The sequence below is a fragment of the Chiloscyllium punctatum genome, chromosome 47 (assembly GCF_047496795.1).
Source record: "Chiloscyllium punctatum isolate Juve2018m chromosome 47, sChiPun1.3, whole genome shotgun sequence".
NCBI classification, from domain to species: domain Eukaryota; kingdom Metazoa; phylum Chordata; class Chondrichthyes; order Orectolobiformes; family Hemiscylliidae; genus Chiloscyllium; species Chiloscyllium punctatum.
Window position 1 is genome coordinate 45,071,358 of NC_092785.1, and position 18,284 is coordinate 45,089,641.

Sequence of the window (18,284 nt, forward strand, 5' to 3'; positions counted from 1 at the left end):
GTGTGGGAATATAACTCAAGAGCTGGGAATGAGATTAGATAGACAAACGTGGGATGATTATCACAAAACCGATAGCCCGAAATTCCTCCTTCTGTGCTGTAGAAAGAGTCTCATGTTTGTGGGTGTATTTACATAGTCTTTAATGTGTGTGTTATGGGAGGGTGTGTGTGATTATGTATTGAGTGGGTGTGCATGTGTTTTGAGTGGGCACATATTTATTTGAGTGCGCGTACCTGTTTTAACAGTACCCATGTGCATTGTGCGCGTGTACTGAGATATTGTGCGCGTTTTGGGTGTGCACATGTATATTGAGTATGCGCGTGTGCATTGAGCGCACGCGCGTGTGTGCATGGAGAGTGCACGTGTGCATTGACTGGACGTGAGACTTACATTGAGTACGTGAGTGTGCATTGAGCATGTGTGAGAGTGCATTGAATACAAGTCCATGTGTGTTTTGTGTGTGTGTGTATTTTGAGTGTTAGCATATATATTGAATGTGCACGTGTATTGAGTGTGCCGTGTGTGCGCCGTGTGCGTGTGCGTCGTGTGCGTGTGCGTCGTGTGTCGTGCATGTGTCGTGCGTGTGTGTGTCGTGTGTGTACTGACAGTGTGTGTGTGTGTATACATGTGTGTACTGACAGTGTGTGTGAAACCACACCCAGCCTGGCTCCTCACCTCCTTTCCAAACCTGCGAGTTGTGAAACTGTGAACACTTTCATCCTGATCCTCTCCTCGTCTGACAAAGGGCTCCCACAGTAAGCTGCTGATGATGGGCTGGGTGAACGGAGGGCGGGTGACAAAAGCAGATCTGTCAATTGCAACACAAGGTCAGGAATTCTCCACGTGAAGAAAATGAACACACCAAGAGCTGGGGGAGAGAGAAAGTGAGGATATGCTGGCTCTGAACCACCAAACTGACCACCACTACCTCTCACTGCCCAGCCAACCACTGCCAGCAGACTGACTTCAATCATTGGATTAGTGGTGCTGGAAGAGCACAGCAGTTCAGGCAGCATCCAACGAGCAGCAAAATCGACGTTTCAGGCAAAAGCCCTTCATCAGGAATAAAGGCAGTGAGCCTGAAGCGTGGAGAGATAAGCTAGAGGAGGGTGGGGCTGGGGAGAGAGTAGCATAGAGTACAATGGGTGAGTGGGGGAGGGGATGAAGGTGATAGGTCAAGGAGGAGAGGGTGGAGTGGATAGGTGGAAAAGAAGATAGGCAGGTCGGACAAGTCAAGGAGACAGTAACTGAGCTGGAAGTTTGAAACTAGGATGAGGTGGGGGAAGGGGAAATGAGGAAGCTGTTGAAGTCCACATTGATGCCCTGGGGTTGAAGTGTTCCGAGGCGGAAGATGAGGCGTTCTTCCTCCAGGCGTCTGGTGGTGAGGGAGCGGCGGTGAAGGAGGCCCAGGACCTCCATGTCCTCGGCAGAGTGGGAGGGGGAGTTGAAATGTTGGGCTGGGGGCGGTGGGGTTGATTAGATTAGATTACTTCCAGTGTGGAAACAGGCCCTTCGGCCCAACAAGTCCACACTGCCCCGCCGAAGCGCAACCCACCCATACCCCTACATCTACCCCTTACCTAACACTACGGGCAATTTAGCATGGCCAATTCACCTGACCTGCACATCTTTGGACTGTGGGAGGAAACCGGAGCACCCGGAGGAAACCCACGCAGACACAGGGAGAATGTGCAAACTCCACACAGTCAGTCGCCTGAGGCGGGAATTGATGCGGGTGTCTCGGAGATGTTCCCTAAAGCGCTCTGCTAGGAGGCGCCCAGTCTCCCCTATGTAGAGGAGACCACATCGGGAGCAACGGAGGTGCGGGATGTGGACGAAATGCGTTGGAGGGCATCTTTAACCACGTGGGAAGGGAAATTGTGGTCTCTAAAGAAGGAGGCCATCTGGTGTGTCCTGTGGTGGAACTGGTCCTCCTGGGAGCAGATACGGCGGAGGCGGAGAAATTGGGAATACGGGATGGCATTTTTGCAAGAGATGGAGGGGGGAAAGAGTTGTAATCCAGGTAGCTATGGGAGTCAGTGGGTTTGGCCTCCAGATGGCCTCCTTCTTTAGAGACCGCAATTTCCCTTCCCACGTGGTTAAAGATGCCCTTCAACGCATCTCGTCCACATCCTGCACCTCCACCCTCAGACCCCACCCCTCCAACCGTAACAAGGACAGAACGCCCCTGGTGCTCACCTTCCACCCTACAAACCTTCGCATAAACCAAATCATCCGCCAACATTTCCGCCACCTCCAAAAAGACCTCACCACCAGGGATATATTTCCCTCCCCACCCCTTTCCGCCTTCCGCAAAGACCGTTCCCTCCGTGACTACCTGATCAGGTCCACACCCCCCTACGACCCACCCTCCCATTCTGGCACTTTCCCCTGCCACCGCAGGAACTGTAAAACCTGTGCCCACACCTCCTCCCTCACCTCTATCCAAGGCCCTAAAGGAGCCTTCCACATCCATCAAAGTTTCACCTGCACCTCCACCAATATCATTTATTGTATCCGTTGCTCCCGATGTGGTCTCCTCTACATTAGGGAGACTGGGCACCTCCGAGCAGAGCGCTTTAGGGAACATCTCCGAGACACCCGCACCAATCAACCACACTGCCCCGTGGCCCAACATTTCAACTCCCCCTCCCACTCTGCCGAGGACATGGAGGTCCTGGGCCTCCTTCACCGCCGCTCCCTCACCACCAGACGCCTGGAGGAAGAACGCCTCATCTTCCGCCTCGGAACACTTCAACCCCAGGGCATCAATGTGGACTTCAACAGTTTCCTCATTTCCCCTTCCCCCACCTCACCCTTGTTCTGAACTTCCAGCTCAGTAACTGTCCCCTTGACTTGTCCGGACTTGTCCTACCTGCCTATCTCCTTTTCCACCTATCCACTCCACCCTCTCCTCCTTGACCTATCACCTTCATCCCCTCCCCCACTCACCCATTGTACTCTATGCTACTCTCTCCCCAGCCCCACCCTCCTCTAGCTTATCTCTCCATGCTTCAGGCTCACTGCCTTTATTCCTGATGAAGGGCTTTTGCCCGAAACGTCGATTTCGCTGCTTGTTGGATGCTGCCTGAACTGCTGTGCTCTTCCAGCACCACTAATCCAGAATCTGGTTTCCAGCATCTGCAGTCATTGTTTTTACCTTGCTTTCAATCATTGTTCAACCAATCACCATGTCTCATCGCCTAGCCAATCACTATGTCTCACTGTCCAGCCAATCATGTCCAGCCAATCACTGGATCTCTCTGTCCAGCCAATCACCCTCAATCACTGTTCAACTAATCACACCATCTCTCACTGTCCAGCCAATTACCCTCAGTGTTCAGCCTATCACCACCTCTCATCACCCAGCCAATCAAGTCCAGCCAATTACCCTCAGTCACTGTTCAGTCAGTCGCTGTTCAGCCAATCACCATCTCTCATCGCCCAGCCAATTACCCTCAGTCGCTGCTCAGAGCTGAAAATGTGTTGCTGGAAAAGCGCAGCAGGTCAGGCAGCATCCAAGGAGCAGGAGAATCGACGTTTCGGGCATGAGACCTTCTTCAGGAAATCCATTTCCTGAAGAAAGGCTGATGCCCGAAACGTCGATTCTCCTGCTCCTTGGATGCTGCCTGACCTGCTGCGCTTTTCCAGCAACACATTTTCAGCTCTGATCGCCATCATCTGCAGTCCTCACTTTCTCCTCAGTCACTGTTCAGCCTATCACCAGCTCTCATTGGTCAGCCGATTGCGAAGTAAGAGTGTGCATTTCCCTCATTCCCTGAGGGTGATGGAAGTCGGGTGGATGTGAAGAAGCATGAGGACCCTGGGGAGTGGGGTTGCGTTTGAGTCTCAGAGTGCGGAGCGTCGGAAGCGTCACCGTTTTCGGGGACGTGGCGGCCGGACAGTACAGGATCTGAAGCGGGTCGGACCCCAAGGTGGGGTCCTCCTTGGAGGCTCTGGGACAGACGCTACCTCACCCATCTGACCCTGAACCAACCGCATCTTATCAACGGCAACAGGCCCGTCTCCAATCGGACTCCCGGTGGAGACAGAGCAGACCGGGCGATCTGCTGCTGGCCCTGAACCGGGGTGACACGGATCGGGATTCAGGGGCTGGCTTCCACCCCCTCCTCCTCCTCCTCTTGACGCTCCCCTAGCCCCCTGGGCTCGTGGGAGATGGTTGGTTTCGTTGTGGATGCTTCCTCTCTAGTTTAGGTTAAGACCGTACCGCCCTGCTTGACAGTGGAGATACCCCATTTATTATCGGGCGGCGGGGGGCGGGGGTATTCAGAGTCCGTACCACGAGGCCTTCCCTCCTGGTTACTTCAGGGGGAAGCGGAGAGCCAGTGCCTGGCACGCGGATGATGTGAACATAACTGACTGACCATCAGCAGCACCGGTCTGACAGAGGTGACTGCAGTGTCTATCTCACTAGCAGACTCTGTGCAGGCATCGTCGACGGTGTTTCCCTCGAGATTTAAAGTTGTTTTCTTCTGCACTGTCCACGTCTTTGGTGCACATGGGAAGTCCGCTAACACTGAGCTTGGGGTCTCAATCGGGCACTTTGTACATCCTCGTGAGCGGCGGCGTGCATTTGATTTATTTATTGATTGTCGCATACGCTTCAAAGATGCAGGGACAAAGATACACCCCATTCCAGGACCAAAAAAGAGATGACTGAGAGACGAGTTCGTCCTCTGTTCAAATTCGGGACTCCCGTACAGTTCCAGGGTTTCTGCAAGGTGTGTCGGTACTCCAGGAGCTGCCAATGCGGTCAAGGGGTCCAGGCTCCGGGCCTACCTCAGTCAGGAGACTCCCGTCCGGGTACCACCACTGCCGGGAGTCCAGGCTCTGGGCCTACCACAACCAGGAGTCCCCTCTCTGGGTACCACCACTGCCGGGAGTCCAGGCTCTGGGCCTACCACAACCAAGAGTCCCCTCTCTGGGTACCACCACTGCCGAGAGTCCAGGCTCCAGGCCTACCACAACCAGGAGTCCCCTCTCTGGGTACCACCACTGCCGGGAGTCCAGGCTCTGGGCCTACCACAACCAGGAGTCCCCTCTCTGGGTACCACCACTGCCGGGAGTCCAGACTCTGGGCCTACCACAACCAGGAGTCCCCTCTCTGGGTACCACCACTGCCGGGAGTCCAGGCTCTGGGCCTACCACAACCAGGAGTCCCCTCTCTGGGTACCACCACTGCCGGGAGTCCAGACTCTGGGCCTACCACAACCAAGAGTCCCCTCTCTGGGTACCACCACTGCCGGGAGTCCAGGCTCTGGGCCTACCACAACCAGGAGTCCCCTCTCTGGGTACCACCACTGCCGAGAGTCCAGACTCTGGGCCTACCACAACCAGGAGTCCCCTCTCTGGGTACCACCACTGCCGGGAGTCCAGACTCTGGGCCTACCACAACCAGGAGTCCCCTCTCTGGGTACCACCACTGCCGGGAGTCCAGACTCTGGGCCTACCACAACCAAGAGTCCCCTCTCTGGGTACCACCACTGCCGGGAGTCCAGACTCTGGGCCTACCACAACCAGGAGTCCCCTCTCTGGGTACCACCACTGCCGAGAGTCCAGGCTCCAGGCCTACCACAACCAGGAGTCCCCTCTCTGGGTACCACCACTGCCGGGAGTCCAGGCTCTGGGCCTACCACAACCAGGAGTCCCCTCTCTGGGTACCACCACTGCCGGGAGTCCAGGCTCTGGGCCTACCACAACCAGGAGTCCCCTCTCTGGGTACCACCACTGCCGGGAGTCCAGACTCTGGGCCTACCTAGTGCAGCCTGGAGTCTCCTTTCACTGCCCATGTAACATGGTGAGCTACGATATGAGTTTGATTTGACTGCCCCGTGTGACACTATGAGCTGTGGGGCTGACGACTTTCAAACTTAGCTCCACGTCACCCTTCACAACCACCTGACGAAGGAGCAATGCTCCGAAAGCTAGTGGTTTCCCTATCGGAAAGATGTTGTGAAACTTGAAAGATTTACAAGGATGTTGCCAGGGTTGGAGGGTTTGAGCTACAGGGTGACCTTATAGAGGTTTATAAAATCATGAGGGGCATGGATAGGGTAAATAGACAAAGTCTTTTCCCCTGGGGTGGGGGAGTCCAGAACTAGAGGGGCATAGGTTTAGGGTGAGAGGGGAAAGATATAAAAGGGACCTAAGGGGCAACATTTTCACCCAGAGGGTGGTACGTGTATGGAATGAGCTGCCAGAGGATGTGGTGGGGGCTGGTACAATTACAGTATTTAAGAGGTATCTGGATGGGTATATGAATAGGAAGGGTTTGGAGGGATATGGGCCGGGTGCTGGCAGGTGGGACTAGATTGGGTTGGGATATCAGGTCGGCATGGACGGGTTGGACCGAAGGGTCTGCTTCCGAGCTGTACCTCTCTGTGACTGTAACCTGGTGTTGTGTGGTTTTTTTAACTTTGCACTTCCAGCAAGAGTTTGGTTTCCAATAATAAAAAAACAAGGTCAGTGTGTCCTTCTGGAAAATTGTGAAGGCAGCTGAACGCTCGATCCCCTGGTGTTCACGGGGAGATATTGACACTTTTGGGTTCACGGCGGGGCAGATAAACATCCCAAAATCCACAAGCTCAGATTTCAGCTCAGAGGAATCGAGGAACAGCCTATTTATTTTGAAACCCGTCCCGAAACGTGGCAGGGCGGGTTTGACAGTGGAGGACGGTTTCCTGCCTGGCAGCGAAGGAGGCTGCTTTTGGAAAACATGTCACCTTAGGCAGAAGGATTCAGTGTTGGGTACGAGAGCTGCGGGTCACTGTGGACGGTTTACGCCCTCCGGTCTGTGAAACGTTGCACGCCAGCAGACCCAGAAAGGACTCGGGATGCGGAGGAGCCGGTGTTAGGCTGGGCTGGACACAACCCCCAGGTTACAGTCCCAACAGGTTTATTTGGAAGCACCAGCTTTCGGAGCGCTGCCCCTTCGTCAGGGGGTTGTGGAGAATGAGGTCGTAAGACACAGGATTTATAGCGAAAAGTTTACAGTGGGATGTAACTGAAATGATATCTCGAACAAGGCCTGGATTGTTTGTTAAGTCTCTCATCTTTTAGAATGACCGTGTTGGATTCAGTCCTTTCATACGTAAATCACAAAACGTTTTTTTTTTAAAAGTTACATTCTGAAGTGAATTGGTGTCATGTCGGCCCAGATAATGCATTCAAACTGAAACAGTTTCGTTCTGGGGCTTTGAGATCTTTCTGCCTGTCGTTTGTACTTCAGCATGTTCCGTTTTCTTGTTTTGCACCAACAACTTCGGTCCCAGTCAGAGGAGAGGGCAGTGTGCGGAATGGAGGGCGTAGCTTCTTCCGGTGATGGGAGATGGTGACGGTGAGGGGGGAGTGTCCTCCTGGTGATGGGAGATGGTGACGGTGAGGGGAGGGAGTGTCCTCCCGGTGATGGGAGACGGTGACGGTGAGGGGGGAGTATCCTCCCGGTGATGGGAGACGGTGACAGTGAGGGGGAGGGGGGGAAGTGTCCTCCCGGTGATGGGAGACGGTGACGGTGAGGGGGGGAAGTGTCCTCCCGGTGATGGGGGATGGTGACGGTGAGGGGGGAGTGTCCTCCCGGTGATGGGAGACGGTGACGGTGAGGGGAGGGAGTGTCCTCCCGGTGATGGGAGACGGTGACAGTGAGGGGGGGGTGTCCTCCCGGTGACGGCGAGATGGTGAAGGTGAGGGGGGGGGGGGTGTCCTCCTGGTGACAGGGAGACGGTGACAGTGAGGGGGGGGGGGGTGTCCTCCCGATGACAGGGAGATGGTGACGGTGAGGGGGGTGTGTCCTCCCGGTAACAGTGAGGGGGAAGTGTCCTCCTGATGACGGTGAGACGGTGACAGTGAGGGGGGAGTGTCCTCCCGGTGACGGGGAGATGGCGACGGTGAGGGGGGGTGGGGTGATCTCCCGGTGACGGGGAGACGGTGACAGTGAGGAGGGAGTGTCCTCCCGGGGACGGGGGGACGGGGGGGGAGTGTCCTCCCGGTGACGGGGACGGGGACGGGGACGGGGACGGGGGGGGGGGGGGGGAGTGTCCTCCCGGTGACGGCGATGGGGAGGTGGGAGTGTTCTCCCGGTGATGGGGAGACGCGGCAGTGAGGGGGTGTGACCTCCCAGTGACAGGGAGACGGTGTATGAGGGGGGGTGGGAAGTGTCCTCCCTCTGACAGGGAGACGGTGACGGTGAGGGGAGAGTGTCGCCCCGGTGATGGGGAGATGGCGGCAGTGAGGGGGGGAATGTCCTCCCGGTGACGGGGAGATGGTGAGGGGGAAGTGTCCTTCCGCTGACGGTGGCAGCGAGGGGGAGCGTCCTCCAGGCGATCGGGGCGCAGCAGCGGGCTTTTCAAGATGGCGTCGTTGGCAAGGTGACACCTGTCGCCAAAGCGGGAGTCCTGGCCAGGCGGCCTGGTCTGCTAGCAGAGCTGGGGGACTCTTGGTTGGGTGGAATCGGGTGTGGCTTCAACACCGTGGGCAAAGAGATGGTGTCTAAAGCGAGGCGACTCCTACGTTGGTGGGCCTGGCTCAGGCAAGATGGTGGACGTCTCCCTTGGGGCCAGGGATAGGCACGGGCCGGATTGGAAAGACAGATATTCTCAACTTTTCACTTCTCTCTGTTACTCCTGTAACGCTGGACTATTTACTTCTTCACTCTTCTAGTTTCCTCTTTATTTCCGAAGCAAATGATCCTGAGTATCTGTACCTTTTGTAGGTAAGATGTCACTAATGTGGCGACTGTAAACATTTAAATGGAGCTTTGCTTCAGTACATGTGACAATAAAGCTGCTTCACTTCAACGTCAGGCTGCGGCCTAGAGCGAAGGCAACTCAGTCACTGACCAGCCCTTCGTCCGATTGGACGACACAATCGGACCGAAACACCAGGCCAGGTCCCACTCTGAAACGAGGGAGACCAGTAGTTGGGATCATGACAGGACTCAATCAGAACAAGTACGCTTCCAGTCCCAGTTGGGATTCCCCCTGAAATCTTGGTAAGGGGGAGGGGGTACCAGAACGTACTTGGACGAAAGCCAAAAGCAAGTAAATTCACCTCCTGCCCAACAACAATGTTGAAAGGGCAAGCTTTAAGAGAAGCTTGGAATCCAGCACAGTCCATCAAAGAGTTCAGTAATAGTCATAGAGAGGTACAGCACAGAAACTGACCCTACAGTCAAACTCATCCATGCTGACCAGATATCCGAAATGGATACAGGGGTCAGAGGGAAGCTGGATGGGTGGATACAGGGGTCAGGGTGAAGCTGGGTGGGTGGATACAGGGGTCAGGGTGAAGCTGGGTGGGTGGATACAGGGGTCAGGGTGAGGCTGGGTGGGTGGATACAGGGGTCAGGGTGAAGCTGGGTGGGTGGATACAGGGGTCAGGGTGAGGCTGGGTGGGTGGATACAGGGGTCAGGGTGAGGCTGGGTGGGGGGACACAGGGGTCAGGGTGAGGCTGGGTGGGGGGACACAGGGGTCAGGGTGAGGCTGGGTGGGTGGACACAGGGGTCAGGGTGAGGCTGGGTGGGTGGACACAGGGGTCAGGGTGAAGCTGGGTGGGGGGACACAGGGGTCAGGGTGAGGCTGGGTGGGGGGACACAGGGGTCAGGGTGAGGCTGGGAGGGTGGACACAGGGGTCAGGGTGAGGCTGGGAGGGTGGACACAGGGGTCAGGGTGAGGCTGGGTGGGTGGACACAGGGGTCAGGGTGAGGCTGGGTGGGTGGACACAGGGGTCAGGGTGAGGCTGGGTGGGTGGACACAGGGGTCAGGGTGAAGCTGGGTGGGTGGACACAGGGGTCAGGGTGAAGCTGGGTGGGTGGACGCTGGGACAATGTGACCTTAGGACCTCCGCCCACCAGTGACTCACCTCAAGCCGGAGGGTACTTTGCACAGCTTCCCCCCAACAAACAGGTATCGGTTCTTGGAAGCAACGTGAGTATAGGTCACAGGAAGAACATCACTATCCAAACCCAGCTCCGACACCTAGAGAAGAATGAGGAAAAGGAATTAGAGTCCAGTCTGTAACTCACTCCCGGGGTATCTGTTACTCTGTGTATAACCCACCCTGAACCCCTCGATTAGATTCCAGCCTGTAACTCCCTCCCGGGGTATCTGTTATTCTGTATATAACCCACCCTGAACCCCTCGATTTGATTCCAGTCTGTAACTCACTCCCGGGGTATCTGTTATTCTGTATATAACCCACCCTGAACCCCTCGATTAGATTCCAGTCTGTAACTCCCTCCCGGGGTATCTGTTATTCTGTATATAACCCACCCTGAACCCCTCGATTAGATTCCAGTCTGTAACTCACTCCCGGGGTATCTGTTATTCTGTATATAACCCACCCAGAACCCCTCGATTAGATTGCAGTCTGTAACTCACTCCCGGGGTATCTGTTATTCTGTATATGACCCACCCTGAACCCCTCGATTAGATTCCAGTCTGTAACTCCCTCCCGGGGTATCTGTTGTTCTGTATATAACCCACCCTGAACCCCTCGATTAGATTCCAGTCTGTAACTCCCTCCCGGGGTATCTGTTATTCTGTATATAACCCACCCTGAACCCCTCGATTAGATTCCAGTCTGTACCTCACTCCCGGGTATCTGTTATTCTGTATATAACCCACCCTGAACCCCTCGATTAGATTCCAGTCTGTAACTCACTCCCGGGGTATCTGTTGTTCTGTATATAACCCACCCTGAATCCCTCGATTAGATTCCAGTCTGTAACTCCCTCCCGGGGTATCTGTTATTCTGTATATAACCCACCCTGAACCCCTCGATTAGATTCCAGTCTGTAACTCCCTCCCGGGGTATCTGTTTTCGTTTATAACCCACCGTGAACCCCTCACTCCCGGGGTATTTGTGACTGAATATGTAAACCTCTCCCCGAACCCATGTTCCCTCACCAGTTGGAGTGTGTTCTTTCCCACGTTCCCAGCAGGCCTGACCCCTCTCGGTCCATGCTCGAATATGGCCCCATCCTGAGTCCGTGTTGTTTGCAGCCACCCTCCAATGTGACCACTTGCTTCCAACACGGTGACCTGGAGACGAGAGATGAAAACAGCGTGTTGAGGTCATGCGAAGGTTCTCCAGGATGTTGGTGAGGCCTCCTCTGCAGTACAGTATTCTGATTGCTCGGTTATAGGAAGTTTATTGTGTAATTTATCACGGCCAATTCACCCTAACCGACACATCCCTGAGCACTATGGGATAATTTAGCACGGCCAATCCACCCTAACCTGCACATCCCTGAACACTATGGGGTAATTTAGCATGGCCAATCCACCCTAACCTACACATCCCTGAACACTATGGGGTAATTTAGCATGGCCAATCCACTCTAACCTACATATCCCTGAACACTATTGGTTAATTTAGCATGGCCAATCCACCCTAACCTACACATCCCTGAACACTATGGGGTAATTTAGCATGGCCAATCCACCCTAAATTACCCGATAGTGTTCAGGGATGTGTAGGTTAGGGTGCATTGGCCATGCTAAATTACCCATAGTGCTCAGGGATGTGTAGGTTAGGGTGGATTGGCCATGCTAAATTACCCCATAGTGTTCAGGGATGTGTAGGTTAGGGTGGATTGGCCATGCTAAATTACCCATAATGTTCAGGGATGTGTAGGTTAGGGTGGATTGGCCATGCTAAATTACCCATAGTGTTCAGGGATGTGCAGGTTAGGGTGGATTGGTCATGCTAAATTACCCCATCGTGCTCTGGGATGTGCAGGTTAGGGTGGATTGGTCATGCTAAATTACCCCATAGTGCTCAGGGATGTGTAGGTTAGGGTGGACTAGCCATGCTAAATTCCACCATAATTTTCAGGGATGTACAGGTTAGGGTGGATTGGCCTTGCTAAATTACCCATAGTGGTCAGGGATGTGTAGGTTAGGGTGGACTAGCCATGCTAAATTACCCCATAGTGCTCAGGGATGTGTAGGTTAGGGTGGATTGGCCATGCTAAATTACCCCATAGTGTTCAGGGATGTGTCGGTTAGGGTGGATTGGCCATGCTAAATTACCCCATAGTGCTCAGGGATGTGTAGGTTAGGGTGGATTGGCCATGCTAAATTACCCTATAGTGCTCAGGGATGTGCAGGTTAGGGTGGATTGGCCATATTAAATTACTCCATAGTGTTCAGGGATGTGTAGGTTAGGGTGGATTGGCCATGCTAAATTACCCCATAGTGTTCAGGGATGTGTAGGTTAGGGTGGATTGGCCATGCTAAATTACCCCATAGTGTTCAGGGATGTGTAGGTTAGGGTGGATTGGCCATGCTAAATTACCCATAGTGCTCAGGGATGTGTAGGTTAGGGAGGATTGGCCTTGCTAAATTACCCCATTGTGTTCAGGGATGTGTAGGTTAGGGTGGATTGGCCATGCTAAATTACCCCATAGTGTTCAGGGATGTGTAGGTTAGGGTGGATTGGTCATGCTAAATTACCCATAGTGCTCAGGGATGTGTAGGATAGGGTGGATTGGCCATGCTAAATTACCCCATAGTGTTCATGGATGTGTAGGTTAGGGTGGATTGGCCATGCTAAATTACCCCATAGTGTTCAGGGATGTGTAGGTTAGGGTGGATTGCCCATGCTAAATTACCCCATAGTGTTCAGGGATGTGTAGGTTAGGGTGGATTGGCCATGCTAAATTACCCTATAGTGTTCAGGGACGTGTAGGTTAGGGTGGATTGTCCATGCTAAATTACCCCATAGTGTTCAGGGATGTGCAGGTTAGGGTGGATTGGCCATGCTAAATTACCCCATAGTGCTCAGGGATGTGTATGTTAGGGTGGATTGGCCATGCTAAATTACCCCATAGTGTTCAGGGATGTGCAGGTTAGGGTGGATTGGCCTTGCTAAATTAGCCCATAGTGTTCAGGGATGTGTAGGTTAGGGTGGATTGGCCATGCTAAATTACCCCATAGTGCGCAGGGATGTGTAGGTTCGGGTGGATTGGCCATGCTAAATTACCCATCATGTTCAGGAATGTGTAGGTTAGGGTGGATTGGCCATGCTAAATTACCCCATAGTGTTCGGGGATGTGTAGGTTAGGGTGGATTGGCCATGCTAAATTACCCATAGTGCTCAGTGATGTGGAGGTTAGGGTGGATTGGCCATGCTAAATTACCCCATAAAGGGATGTGCAGGTTAGGGTGGATTGGCCATGCTAAATTACCCCATCGTGCTCTGGGATGTGCAGATTAGGGTGGATTGGCCATGCTAAATTACCCCATAGTGCTCAGGGATGTGTAGGTTAGGGTGGACTAGCCATGCTAAATTCCCCCATAATGTTCAGGGATGTACAGGTTAGGGTGGATTGGCCTTGCTAAATTACCCCATAGTATTCAGGGATGTGCAGGTTAGGGTGGATTGGCCCTATTAAATTACTCCATAGTGTTCAGGGATGTGTAGGTTAGGGTGGATTGGCCATGCTAAATTACCCCATTGTGTTCAGGGATGTGTAGGTTAGGGTGGATTGGCCATGCTAAATTACCCATAGTGCTCAGGGATGTGTAGGATAGGGTGGATTGGCCATGCTAAATTACCCCATAGTGTTCAGGGATGTGTAGGTTAGGGTGGATTGGCCATGCTAAATTACCCCATAGTGCTCAGGGATATGTCGGTTAGGGTGGATTGGCCATGCTAAATTACCCCATAGTGTTCAGGGATGGGTAGGTTAGGGTAGATTGGCCATGCTAAATTACCCCATAGTGCTCAGGGATGTGTAGGTTAGGGTGGATTGGCCATGCTAAATTACCCCATAGTGTTCAGGGATATGTAGGTTAGGGTGGATTGGCCATGCTAAATTACTCCATAGTGTTCAGGGTTGTGCAGGTTAGGGTGGATTGGCCATGCTAAATTACCCCATAGTGTTCAGGGATGTGCAGGTTAGGGTGGATTGGCCATGCTAAATTACCCCATAGTGCTCAGGGATGTGTAGGTTAGGGTGGATTGGCCATGCTAAATTACCCCATAGTGTTCAGGGATGTGTAGGTTAGGGTGGATTGGCCATGCTAAATTACCCCATAGTGCTCAGGGATGTGTAGGTTAGGGTGGATTGGCCATGCTAAATTACCCCATAGTGCTCAGGGATGTGTAGGTTAGGGTGGATTGGCCATGCTAAATTACCCCATAGTGCTCAGGGATGTGTAGGTTAGGGTGGATTGGCCATGCTAAATTACCCCATAGTGTTCAGGGATGTGTAGGTTAGGGTGAATTGGCCATGCTAAATTACCCCATAGTGTACAGGGATGTGTAGGTTAGGGTGGATTGGCCATGCTAAATTACCCCATAGTGTTCAGGGATGTGTAGGTTAGGGTGGATTGGCCATGTTAAATTACCCCATAGTGTTCAGGGATGTGTAGGTTAGGGTGGATTGGCCACGCTAAATTACCCCATAGTGTTCAGGGATGTGTAGGTTAGTGTGGATTGGCCACGCTGAATTACCCCATAGTGTTCAGGGATGTGTAGGTTAGGGTGGATTGGCCACGCTAAATTACACCATAGTGTTCATGGATGTGTAGGTTAGGGTTGATTGGCCACGCTAAATTACCCCATAGTGTTCATGGATGTGTAGGTTAGGGTGGATTGGCCATGATAAATTACCCCATAGTGTTCAGGGATGTGTAGGTTAGGGTGGATTGGCCATGCTAAATTACCCCATCGTGTTCAGGGATGTGTAGGTTAGGGTGGATTGGCCATGATAAATTACCCCATAGTGTTCAGGGATGTGTAGGTTAGGGTGGATTGACCATGCTACATTACCCATAGTGTTCAGGGATGTGTAGGTTAGGGTGGATTGGCCATGCTAAATTACCCCATAGTGCTCAGGGATGTGTAGGTTAGGGTGGATTGGCCATGCTAAATTACCCCATAGTGGTCAGGGATGTGTAGGTTAGGGTGGATTGGCCATGCTAAATTACCCCATAGTGCTCAGGGATGTGTAGGTTAGGGTGGATTGGCCATGCTAAATTACCCCATAGTGTTCAGGGATGTGTAGGTTAGGGTGGATTGGCCATGCTAAATTACCCCATAGTGCTCAGGGATGTGTAGGTTAGGGTGGATTGGCCATGCTAAATTACCCCATAGTGCTCAGGGATGTGTAGGTTAGGGTGGATTGGCCATGCTAAATTACCCCATAGTGCTCAGGGATGTGTAGGTTAGGGTGGATTGGCCATGCTAAATTACCCCATAGTGTTCAGGGATGTGTAGGTTAGGGTGAATTGGCCATGCTAAATTACCCCATAGTGTACAGGGATGTGTAGGTTAGGGTGGATTGGCCATGCTAAATTACCCCATAGTGTTCAGGGATGTGTAGGTTAGGGTGGATTGGCCATGTTAAATTACCCCATAGTGTTCAGGGATGTGTAGGTTAGGGTGGATTGGCCACGCTAAATTACCCCATAGTGTTCAGGGATGTGTAGGTTAGTGTGGATTGGCCACGCTGAATTACCCCATAGTGTTCAGGGATGTGTAGGTTAGGGTGGATTGGCCACGCTAAATTACACCATAGTGTTCATGGATGTGTAGGTTAGGGTTGATTGGCCACGCTAAATTACCCCATAGTGTTCATGGATGTGTAGGTTAGGGTGGATTGGCCATGATAAATTACCCCATAGTGTTCAGGGATGTGTAGGTTAGGGTGGATTGGCCATGCTAAATTACCCCATCGTGTTCAGGGATGTGTAGGTTAGGGTGGATTGACCATGCTACATTACCCATAGTGTTCAGGGATGTGGAGGTTAGGGTGGATTGGCCATGCTAAATTACCCCATAGTGCTCAGGGATGTGTAGGTTAGGGTGGATTGGCCATGCTAAATTACCCCATAGTGGTCAGGGATGTGTAGGTTAGGGTGGATTGGCCATGCTAAATTACCCATAGTGTTCAGGGATGTGTAGGTTAGGGTGGATTGACCATGCTAAATTACCCCATAGTGCTCAGGGATGTGTAGGTTAGGGTGGATTGGCCATGCTAAATTACCCATAGTGTTCAGGGATGTGTAGGTTAGGGTGGATTGGCCATGCTAAATTACCCATAGTGTTCAGGGATGTGTAGGTTAGGGTGGATTGGCCATGCTAACTTACCCCATAGTGTTCAGGGATGTGTAGGTTCGACAAGTTAGTCAGGAGTAAAGGGAGAGTAACAGGTTAGGGGAACGGTTCTGGTTGGGGTACTCTTCGGCGGGTCGGTGTGGACCCGTTGGGCCTGATTCCAAAGTGTAAGGTTTCTATAAATCCCAATGAGTATCGTCCCAGTCTGCACCATCTCTCCTCCTAAGCCAACCCTCCTCAACTCCGGAGTCAACCTGGTGAACTTCCTCCGCACCCACCCCCCCCCCCCTCAGGGCCAGTCCATCCTTTCTCAAGTCAGGTGACCAAATCTGTGCACAGCGATCTCTGCTGAGGGATAGAGTTTCAGAGCAGGAAGCGTGCCAAAGGTTGGTTCGGCCACAACTAGAATGGTGTGTGCAGTTCCGGAGTACACGTTACCGGAGGGTTGTGACTGGACTGGAGCGAGGGCAGAGGAGATTGACCAGGTTGCCTGGGACTGAGGAGTTTCTGTGAGAGATTGGACGGGCTGGGTTTGTTTCCCTTCCAGCAGAGGACACTAGTCAGGGCTAAGTACGGGGTGAGAAGAGTCGCGGAATGGGTCACTCTTCGGAGGGCCAGCGTGAAGCTGTTGGGCCGAAGGGCCGGTTTCCACACTGTCGGGATTCTGTGTTCGAAGTGGAGAAAACGATGAGGGGCATCGAGAGGGGTCGACAGGAAAAAGGAGCGTGTTGCTGGAACAGCGCCGTTCCTGATGAGGGACTCTTGCCCGTCGATTCTCCTGCCCCTTGGACGCTGCCTGACCCACTGTGCTTTTCCAGGAACACACTCTCGACTCTGACCTTCAGCATCTGCAGTCCTCACTGTCTCCGAGACAGGAAGAAATGTTTCCCTTGGTTAAGGGGTCAATGACCAGGGAAATGGATGTAACGTTAAGGGGCAGGAGGTTTCGAGGGGACGTGAGGAAATCCTTTTCACTCAGAGGGTGGTGCCAAGTTCCCTGCCTGCAAGGGTGAAGCAAAAACCTCATAACATTGGACAGATATTTAGATGTGCACTTGAGTTGCCAAGACATACAAGGCATTGGGTCAATTATCCACTATTTTTTGTCATTTACATAAATGACTTGGATGCGAGCATAAGAGGTACAGTTCGTAAGTTTGCAGATGAGACCAAAATTGGAGGTGTCGTGGACAGCGAAGAGGGTTACCTCAGATTATAACAGGATCTGGACCAGATGGGCCAATGGGCTGAGAAGTGGCAGATGGAGTTTAATTCAGATAAATGTGAGGTGCTGCATTTTGGGAAAGCAAATCTTAGCAGGACTTATACACTTCATGGTAAGGTCCTGGGGAGTGTTGCTGAACAAAGAGACCTTGGAGTGCAGGTTCATAGCTCCTTGAAAGTGGAGTCCCAGGTAGATAGGATAGTGAAGAGGGCGTTTGGTAAACTTTCCTTTATTGGTCAGAGTCTTGAGTATAGGTCTTGGGAGGTCATGTTGCGGCTGTACAGGACATTGGTTCAGCCACTGTTGGAATATTGCGTGCAATTCTGGTCTCCTTCCTATCGGAAAGATGTTGTGAAACTTGAAAGGGTTCAGAAAAGATTTACAAGGATGATGCCAGGGTTGGAGGGTTTGAGCTACAGGGAGAGGCTGAACAGGCTGGGGCTGTTTTCCCTGGAGTGTCGGAGGCTGAGGGGTGATCTTATAGCGGTTTATAAAATCATGAGGGACATGGATAGGATAAATAGACAAAGTCTTTTCCCTGGGGTGGGGGAGTCCAGAACTAGAGGGGCATAGGTTTAGGGTGAGAGGGGAAAGATATAAAAGAGACCTAAGGGGCAACTTTTTCACCCAGAGGGTGGTACGTGTATGGAATGAGCTGCCAGAGGATGTGGTGGAGGCTGGTACAATTACAGCATTTAAGAGGCATCTGGATGGGGATATGGGCCGGGTGCTGGCAGGTGGGACTAGATTGGGTTGGGATATCTGGGTCAGCATGGACGGGTTGGGCCGAAGGGTCTCTTTCCCGTGCTGTATATCTCTGTAAGTGCTGGAAAACGGGATGAGAATAGTTAGATGCTCGTCTTTGACTAGGACAGGCTCTATGGGCCGAAGGGCCTTTTGTCTGCGCTGTTGGCCTCTATGACTCCCAAGCAGTATCCCCAAATCACTGCAACAAGATCTGCGTCATTAATGTAT

General features: G+C 52.6%; 1 protein-coding gene across 4 annotated transcripts in view; it reads right to left on the reverse strand.

Annotated features, from left to right (window-relative positions):
- Positions 1-18,284, reverse strand: part of ppox (protoporphyrinogen oxidase) — a 92,641-nt gene that overhangs the window by 33,678 nt on the left and 40,679 nt on the right. For all 4 annotated transcript variants that reach the window (XM_072564723.1, XM_072564722.1, XM_072564724.1 and 1 more), the window contains exons 3-5: positions 10,924-11,058; positions 9,878-9,993; positions 676-808 (exon numbers count right to left, since the gene is read on the reverse strand). In XM_072564723.1, coding sequence (XP_072420824.1) covers positions 676-808; positions 9,878-9,993; positions 10,924-11,058 — 384 coding nt within the window. The remainder of the gene's footprint in view (positions 1-675; positions 809-9,877; positions 9,994-10,923; positions 11,059-18,284) is intronic.